General features: G+C 35.6%; 1 protein-coding gene across 1 annotated transcript in view; it reads left to right on the top strand.

Annotated features, from left to right (window-relative positions):
• Positions 1–9,527, top strand: part of LOC107299086 (glutamate dehydrogenase 2, mitochondrial-like) — a gene marked incomplete at its 3' end in the record, with an annotated part of 10,224 nt that extends 697 nt beyond the window's left edge. The window contains exons 2-6 of the mRNA XM_029286676.1: positions 2,065–2,145; positions 5,084–5,139; positions 7,397–7,460; positions 9,009–9,103; positions 9,348–9,527. Of these exons, the coding sequence (XP_029142509.1) occupies positions 2,065–2,145; positions 5,084–5,139; positions 7,397–7,460; positions 9,009–9,103; positions 9,348–9,527 (476 nt within the window). The remainder of the gene's footprint in view (positions 1–2,064; positions 2,146–5,083; positions 5,140–7,396; positions 7,461–9,008; positions 9,104–9,347) is intronic.
• Between the last annotated feature and the right edge of the window lie 421 nt (positions 9,528–9,948).

Here is a 9,948-nt window from a genome sequence, read left to right as displayed (position 1 = left end):
GAGAGGTTGTGGGTTTAGGGAGAGGAAGGAAGAGGAAAGTGAATGAGGGTGGAGGCAAATGTACTAGGATTATCTTTTTTGCTTGTGTAAGTAAATGCATCATATTTGTATTATTTGTTGTTTAATTTCAAAAATTAATAAAAAATTTATTAAAAAAAAAACAACGAAGTTAATTGTATTTTCACAGCAAATGTAGATATTCTAAAGTAGTAACTGGCCTTGAAGATATTCAAACGTATTGAGTAAATATACATAGCATTGCAGTTATTGGTTGTGTTGGCTGGACTTAGCTCTGATTGACTGAACTGTGGTTTGCATATTGGTCTATATGATATTCTACACCACAAGGTAATTGTGGATTCACACAATAAATTTAAAATATAATGGACTAGTTTATGGTTCATTCTTGTGCAAATCTATGCATAGAATTAGATGCGTTAAAAATTACTTAAGTTGTCTGCTTGAGCAGATGAAAGACGTCAGATACAAATTGCAAAATAAATTGGTGTTTAATATATTAATTGATTACATCTTTAGAATTCGTTAAAAGTAAACATAGCCATCTGGAAAAAACCAAACAAAAACAGATTAATACCTGACAATCTGTACTACGTGACTACTAGTAGTGAACCTGTGTTTTATGGAAAGAAGGAAAAAGGTTTATAAACACATGTTGGAAATAGTTGCAAGATGACACAGAAGTAGATATCTGGCTATTTTAAGATCTGTCAAGTTGTAGTTACCAATCCCTGCTGTTTAAGGAAGCCTAGTTTTCAGAGTTATTAAGCAGTATGTAAACTGCTTGCTTTCTAGCAAAATAAATCTGATAGATGTGGGTTGTAAAAATCCAGATTATCTCCAACTAAGCTTTTATCTATCATTTGGTAAACAGCCAAGAAAAGGTTGATTAACTTTTTACTATAGTCTAGTGGTCCAGATTTTTGCAGCTGAAATCTGATAGGTCTAAAAACAAACAGTAGATTTTTTTTCTAGTATTAAAAATAGAACTCCTTTGAAAAATGGCATGAACTTTGCTGCTTTCCATTCATTAATGCTGCCATCTAGTTTAATAAAATGGTACTGCTATCTGCTCAACTGATTTGTTTTCTTTTTTAATCATTAGTAATAATGTTCAATTTTTAGTGGATGATGATGATGATGATGATAATGATGATGATGATGATGATGATGATGATGGAAGAGACCTTAGAGGTATTCTAGTCTAACCCCCTGCTCAGGCAAGAAACCCTATACCATTTCATACAAATGATTGTCCAGTCTCTTCTTAAAAACTTCCAGTGTTGGAACTTTACAACTTCTGGAGGCAGGTTGTTCCACTGATTAATTGTTCTGTCAGGAAATTTCTCCTTAGTTCTAGGTTGCTTCTCTCTTTGATTAGTTTCCATCAAAGAGATGGAAGAGTATTAAAGAGTATTATCTAGAAGGTTTTTTTAAACACTAATATTAGAAATAGATTTTTTAAAAATACAGTCCTAATATTATGAATTGTTTTAGAAAAGTTGACAGTTATTTTTTTTTAATGTAAACATTTGAAAGTCATGGAAAATCCTTAGGTATTTTGAAGGAAATTGGAAAATACATAACATTGTCTTTCTTACTGGTCTTGGTCTAAAGCAATGACAAATACACCCAATCATAGGTTGGCTTGTAAAGTGTTTATCATGATGTGAATATATTTTTCACAAGTGGCTAATAGAGTTTACTAAAGATATATATCAAGGTATAATTCAAGCTGAGTAGTTCATCTTCCCTCTTTTCCCCAATTATCTACCAGTATGTAACTTTTCCTCTCATCAACAAAATGTGGAAATTAAGAAACAAAATGTATCAGGCTAACACAACTCTAGACAGGAAATTTTGTGTGATTGAGGAGGCTAGTGCAAATAAAGGATCTATGTAAAAGCCTTATAAAAGAGTCTTTGATACATATTGTATAGCTTTCTCAAACACTTATTATCAGAGTTCACAAAAATAGTAAAGTGTGTTTGCAATGGATATATATGTTCAATATACATTGATATATATTTATTTCTCTTTCTCCAGGGATTCGATATAGCAAATCAGTTGGCGCTGATGAAGTAAAAGCTTTGGCTGCTTTGATGACATACAAGTGTGCAGTAGTAGGTATGTTAGCACTGCATGAGTAAATATCAAGAATAGGCAGAACGGACTTGGAAGTCAGCATGTTGAAAATTTCCTAATGATGAGATTCACATAAATTATTGTGTATACTTCTATCTTCTGCCTTCAAAAAAATGCATTTCATCCTCAAAAGACAGTTATTTAATCTAACTAGATAATAAGATTCTTCACAGAAGTGGCAAGCCAGCCAGGGAGGCCATGGGTCCTTTGGATGAAAGAGTCAAAGTGAATGCTAAAAGAAGAAAAGTAAATTGTAGAGAAGCTGAATGTTTATGGAGATTCTCAATCATTCAGGTCGTGGTTGTCCCAAAAATACTTTTTCCAAAAGGCAACTAGATGTTCTTGTTTTATTCTTTTTCTTTGAAAACGTTTAGCTTCACATCCAAGAAGCTTCTTCAGTTTCTTCAGTTCATTACTGAGAAACCTCTTGGATAAGAAGCAAAATGTTTTCAAAGAAAAAAAAAACCAAGGACATCTAGTTGTCTTTTGGAAAAAGCACCTTTGAGATAGAGAAGCTGAAGAAATTTTTTATTTTCATCTTCACAGGAAAAAGTTGGGCAGTTCCCTGAGCCTGAGCTCCTGTTCTGTTTTAGCCATACAGAGATAATAAAAGAAGCAATATGCTAGGCCAGGCATGTCAAACTCGCAACATCACATGATGCCGCGCAATGTATTGGGCCAGTTTTGCCATTGCCGGCAATGGGGTGGGCGCGGCTTCCACGTGATGCGTCCGGCCCATGGGAGCCAATGTACAATTTTGTGGTGGCCATCTATGCTGAAACGCATTTAGTCTTAGCTCCACAATAGAAAATAAAATAAAAAGTTTGCTGTATCTGCATAATTGAGATGCCATATTTGAGTTGGGATAATGAGAACATAATGTAATGATTGAGTTAATACATTGTGTTAGGTTGACTATTTTGAGGTTCACTATGTTATATGAATTGAATCAGTATACAGGTAGTTCTCAACTTAAGACCAGTTGCTTAGAGACCATTCAAATTTGTGACAGATTCCCCATATAGTACTTACAACCCAGTTTTGAAGTTACGACAGCTGCACATGCACATAGACAAACACACACACACCGCAGTCACATAATTGCATTTTGAGCACTTAGCCACTGGCTCACCTTTACTGCTGTTTGCAGCGTCCTGTAAACATAATCACAATTTTAAAGGGTTTTTTTGTGTTTATAGCATTTACTTCTGGTTTCCTGCCAAAAATGCCCATTAAGTATAATAAATTCACTTAACAATCACCATGTTTGATTAATGATCACTGCAAAATATATCATAAATTTGGGTCCACTCACGTAGTGATCTATTTAACAATTGCAATCATTTACACTCATAAGAGAGAGAGAGAGAGAGAGAGAGAGAGAGAGAGAGAGAGAGAGAGAAGAAAGAAAGGAAAGAAAGAAAGGAAAGAAAGAAAGAAAAAGAAGGAAAGGAAAGGAAAGAAAGTAAGTAAGTAAGTTCTGGGCAAGTTGTTGTCATTAGAGATTGACTACCATCTTCCCTGTAAGTTCTTATTGCCTGAGATCAACCACCATCATCCCAAGTGAGTCACCGTCAAGAGAGAGCGACCATCACCGCCCCATGTGTGTGGCTGCCGATCGTGACTGAATACCGCCGTGTTATGTGCCCTGTTAGGCAGAGGCGCCAACATGAGAGACCTCTTTGGGCTGGTGGCCACTTGGAGGGGAGGTCGGGAGGGCATGGACTTAAGCGGTCCCTACAGGGGTGGCGCCATACCACTTTTAATTGAAAATGCCAGATGTTGAACCAAAAATTGTCTTAATTCAAATCATACTCTCTATCACCATGCGATGCCCCCTCCCCAACACCAAAATTATTTAATAAATAACAAATTCTGAAATGTGGATGGTATGTTTTCAGAGTTAGCACTGTATTTAAGCAAACTAGGAAATGGGCATTGCTTCTATTGATCATGCTACATCGTCATTAGGAAGAATCTTGGTAGCCAGTGTTGGGTAATGAAATACCAATTAAATCAAGAGGCTTGAAATTTAAGAGAACACTTGTATTACTTCACTGTATTGATATAGTATACTGAGCAAGAAAATCAGTAAATCTGTATTTTAATTCTTGCTCACTGGATTTTATCTGAGGTTTCTGATTTATTGTGTTGTTTGCATTCTAAACATTCACCATTTTGGATACCTTTAGCCTAGTTCATCTTGGATTTCTTGTAAGTTATAGTGTTCTTGACGATCATCACTTAGGGTTCAAAATACATTTTTATCAGCATTTAATGTGAATATAATCTTCGTTTGACTTCAGGGAAAAGTTAAATTGACATCTCAAATTAAGTATTTGTGTAAAAAAGTCTGTTGAATAAGCCAAATGTTCATACAAAACACTATTTCATAAATTATGATTTACAAACTAAAGATCAGGATTACATATAACAAGCCAAAATCAAACCAATCACCTTATGGCTTTGTATAAACCAGGACTGTATATGTATCCATTGAGACAAAAGAGTTTAACAATGTTGTGATGTGACAGAATTGGTAGGTTGTACAATTGACATTTGCTCTTGGTTTTCACTATAAAGTAGATACAGCTCTACAATGCTGATTTCTTCTTCTCCTCTTATTCCTGCTGATTTTTCTCCTAGTTTTAGAAATACCTTTGCTTAATTTGCAAAAGAGCCCATATATTTTCTAAGCAGCAGAGCTGTCATTCTTTGGTAGGCTTTTTATGATATATTCCATCATGAATGTATTTTAACATGTTGTTTTTACTTGCTATTTTCCAAATAAAGAAAAACTTTGAATTATAAGGCAATACTCTCTCAACGGTTCTTAAAAGTTGCTCTCCTATTAGATTTCTGTGGCTGGATAAGGAATAACAATATAAGATGCTAATTTGTTGGTAATGGTGTATTTCAGATGTTCCTTTTGGTGGGTCAAAGGCTGGTGTGACTATTGAGCCAAGGAATTATTCAGTAAGTATAGGTTCTTCCCCTGGAATGAAAAGAACAGGACATGATGACATGCTCATTTAAAAAAAAATATTAGATAACTTTATTAAGAATTACTAGTAGAAAGAATAACAACTTATAAAACTTACAAAAATATAGAGTTATGAAAAGAAAAAGACAAAAAAGGGAAAAAAGAAGCAAGTCACGCCTTCATCCCAGCAATTAAAAACAATTTCAATAGCTTATCACCAACTCTTTAATACAATATATTTTATCTTCACCCCATGACTTATCTCTTAACTAGAAAACAAAATTCAAAAGCCTTGTCATTCATTCTTTGTTAGCAAAAGTCCGGAAAGGGAAACCAGTTATATCTAATTTTCTATTTCAACCTTAAATAAAGCTTAACTGAGTTTTGTGTCCTTAAAAGTCTGCTTCATGAATATGAGTTTGATGGTGTCCCTCAATTGCCAGAACTCAACTCAAAAGCGATTTGCAAAACAACAGTTCTTGCAGTCTGCTCAAAAAGAGCAGCTATCTAGGGTTATGTGGGTTATCTCAATGATCTCTCTGCTCCTGAGAATTTTCACCAGTCCAGCCACAAATTTCCTTGTAAATGCAGACCTGCTGCCAGCAGGACATGAGCTTGCCAGGCCCCCGCCCTAAAGTCTCATGACATACTCTAATTTTGAGGATGAATTTGTGTGTTGCAAAATTTGAATTAATATATACCCATATCAGACAATGGATAGTGAATCGCTGTAAAAGTGAAATGGGGGAAGACCAAATATAAATTGTTCTGTGTAAAATAGAGAACAACCTAAGAACAACTGAATCCTTTAGAATCTTACAGTACTTATTTATCAACAGATTTATATAGCTGCTCATCCCACCAAAGGTGGCAAACCAAAGGTGGCAAACAATACTTAATATGAACAATACCGTAAATAAAAACAAAAATATGTACAATATAAAAACCCTTATTAATAAATTATTATTAGCAAAATAATGAAAAAGCAAAAATATCCATCACAGAAGAGGATAAAAATGGCCACCTCTACAATGGAGCCATCTGAGCAGGTCACCTTGAAGCCCCAGCTCTGACAACATAAGCAATACTTATGTTGGAATACAAAAGGGAAGATGCTAGTTTAATTTCAGAGAGAAGAATGTTCCATAAAGTGGGTGCCACAACAGAAAACTCTTGTCTCCCTGAGATGCACCAAATGAAAGTCCCTGGCCAGTGGTACCTACAACATGCCTATTTTGCCAGATCTAATAGCTGATGTAACCATAGAGAGGTAGACCCTTAGATAATCCAGTCTCATGTCATGAAGGGCTTTAAAATGTAAAACCAGTACCTTAAATTGGACCCAGAAGCAAACTGGCAACCAATGCAGCTTGCAGGCAGAGTTGTAACACATGCTGGTCTAAGAGTGCACATAACTGCTCACACCACTGCATTTTATACCACTGAAGCTTGTGGATACTCTTCAAGGGCAGCCACATGTAGAAAACATTGCAGTAGTCCAATCTGGAGGTGACCAGGGCATGAATGACGGTAAATAGACCTGTCAATCCAGGAATGGGTACAACTGGCACACCAGATGAAGCCGTGCAAAGGCCCTCCTAGCCATAACTGCCACCTGCTCCTTGAGCTGGAGTCGTTAGCCTAGGATGATGACTGTTGGGAGGTTAGTGCAACCCTATCCAGCAGCAAAGATGGTGAAGTTTTGGAACCAGTGGGCCCCACTATCCAAAGCCACTCAATCTTACCAGGATTTAACTGAAACCTGTTGTTCCCCATCCAGACCCTCTTGGCCTCCAGACACTGGGATAAGATATTCGTGGCATCTCATAAATCTCCAGGGTTACAGATATATGATTACCTCATTCCATGGTAATGAATGAGCACCTTGGAGAAAATACTAAACCCTGTGGCACTCCACATAGTAGTGGCCAATAGTGGAACCTCTCCTAATCAATATCAACTGGAAGGGACCATGAAGGAAAGAGGCAAACCAGCACAATAGTGTGCTCCTTAATCCCCCCCCAATCCTTTGAGCTGGATTTATACAATTTCTTTACAGTATGTAAAAGGAATTTTAAAAGAATTACCTGTTAAGGCAAAGTACTGATGCTGAAAGATTTTTGTCTTGTCAGGATGCAGTTTATTCCTGAAAAAATCTAATGTAGATGTCATAGGTTTTTGTCACAATTATCCTTTTGGCATCCCCGATAGAGCCTATAATAATAACTGAATATTGATATTCTTACACAGGAAAATGAACTGGAGCAAATAACAAAAAAGTTCACATTGGAATTGGCCAAGAAAGGTTTTATAGGTGAGTTCATTTTTGTAAAAAAAAAAAAGTGATTGTTTCACAGGCTGCCCAAATATCGTAAGAGGTTAAGAGATCATTCTCCAATCTGTTGTCCTCTTATTATGTTGAATGACAGGACCCAGCACCCTCTGAGTTTCACATATTTATAAAAGCCCGAGCTAGAATAATGCCTGCCATCTCTTATGGATATCTGGCAACCAGATTGGTTTGAATTGACATTAAAATCTGACAATTGTATTCTTTAATTAGCACTGTCATCACATAATTTTGACAAGGATAGAAAAAGAATCAAATTTTGCAGAATTCTACTCCTTGTTAATATCCATTTTTCATTATTAAAGAAAATCCAGTATTTTTCAGCATTGTTGCCTAATTTAAAGAGCCTTAACCAAGATGCCCTCAAGAGCAGCCTGGCAGCCTAGAAGTGAACATGCTCGTCTCCCACTCGAAAGGTTGAGAGTTCAATCATAGCAGTGGCAGAGGTTTCTCTACCAGGGAGCAAAGAAAATACCTGCTGTGAACTCTGCCTAGGCATAAGGAAAGGCATCTGACCAGTAAATGCTCAACTCCACTCAGTCGCCCTGACTCCATCCCGAATGAAGGGATTACAGGACCGTAAAAAGAAAAAACTAAGATTCCCTCAGCTCCTTCCCTTAATCTAGTGGCTTTATTGCTCAGTTTTGTTGGTCATCTTATCCTTAAACATTTGCAGAGTTTAACATGAAAATATATGCATATCTTGTTTTTAAAAGGGTCTATTTTTCCAGCCATTCGACCTTTTTCTTCCTGCTTATTATTTTTCTTCTCCTTTCTATTCTGGTGCAGAGTGTATTTTCAATTGCACCTCTTTTTATTTTTGATTCCATAATGATTATCACAGTGATGAACATATCTAGAATGATTATTTTTAATAAAGAAAAAGTTTTGCTAGGTCTTAGGATTTGGGATCAAGATCTGTGCCCACTAGTTCTGATTTATTGCAATACCGCATTGCTTAATAACTAAAAATATAAATTTCAGCACTGTTTGAAATATTTACTGAACAAAGTAGAAATGTGACTGAATAAGATTTTAGTGAGCGAAGGATGGACTTTAAGTATTCTATTTATCTCTAATTCTTCTCAGTTATGCAATCCTATAGTCTTTTTCCTAGAAATATATTCATTTGAACTGAATGGGACTTCTGACACACTCATTTCTTTCTTTAGATTTATGCAGATAATAAATTTAGACTATTTTATACAAAATTTATGCAAAATTTAGACTATTTTATACAAAATTAGTCCATTTCATATGTTCAGTTCTCTTTTTCCACCTTTATTAAAAATAATAAAGCTGCATCCATTATTTACTAAACAGTGTTAAATAAACATACATAAGGTTGCATAGAAAATGTCTAAATTAAACATATGTTCAGTTTTATATATGTGTTTGTACACACACACATATGCACAATTAATTGATTGATGTATTCTGGCAACATTTGTGATTTGTGGTAGAAGAGACCAGTCAAAAATTTGACTGCTCTAATGTTTTTAATATGAGCAGGCCCTGGAATTGATGTAGCTGCCCCTGATATAAACACAGGAGAAAGGGAGATGTCCTGGATTGCTGATACATACGCCTGTACACTTGGACACAAGGTAAATTTAATTCTTTAGCTTGTTGTGCCTGCTTTCTAAATAACCTGACAGCTTGCTTCCTTTTCTGAAGATTTGATTTAAAGGGAAGCTATATGTTTGGCTGTATTATGTTTTTTTTCAAGTTTGTTCTCTTTTTAAGTGGTAACTACACATATTTCAGGAGATGACACAGTTCTCAGCTTTCTGGCCTTGGGAAAATATTTAGTTGGTATAGTTATATATTGTTTCATATTGATAATTGCAGGATATCAACTCATATGCCTGTGTAACTGGGAAACCCATAAGTCAGGGAGGAATCCATGGGCGTATGTCAGCCACAGGCCGTGGAATTCTATATGGAATTGAAAACTACATCAACAATGCAAAATATATGGATCTTATTGGCCTCAAAACTGGTTTCTCTGGGAAAACATTTGTTTTGCAGGTAAATATAGTATTTAAGTGCTGTGGGATAGATATAATCTCATTCTTACAGATTACTGTTAACAAGTCCATCCTTACAAATTGGGGCTGCATTTCAAAAGTGGTAACATAGGCAAATTGGACAAATTGAACTGAGATATTTGTAAAAATTTGGATTTTGATATTTTACCTCGCTCCAGATAATTTGTTTATGTATAGCTACATATTATGTACAGTACCATATAGATTATTTATTATGATCACAAGCATTTTTTATGAGATTCATTATATGTGCATACAAATGCATGCATGTGCATGCACACAGACATAGTGTTACTATCCCCAATTTATCCACTGAAGATGTCTTCATTGAAAGTTGTGGACTATTATTTATCATGCTTATCAGGTGCAGGTTGCTGGATAGAAGCTAGGGCTGAGAGAGA

The sequence above is a fragment of the Protobothrops mucrosquamatus genome, unplaced genomic scaffold (genome assembly GCF_001527695.2).
Source record: "Protobothrops mucrosquamatus isolate PMUCROS unplaced genomic scaffold, P.Mucros_1.0 scaffold4517, whole genome shotgun sequence".
Taxonomy (NCBI): domain Eukaryota; kingdom Metazoa; phylum Chordata; class Lepidosauria; order Squamata; family Viperidae; genus Protobothrops; species Protobothrops mucrosquamatus.
The sequence above is the reverse complement of the archived record's forward strand: the minus strand, read 5'-3'. Positions and strand labels throughout refer to the sequence as shown.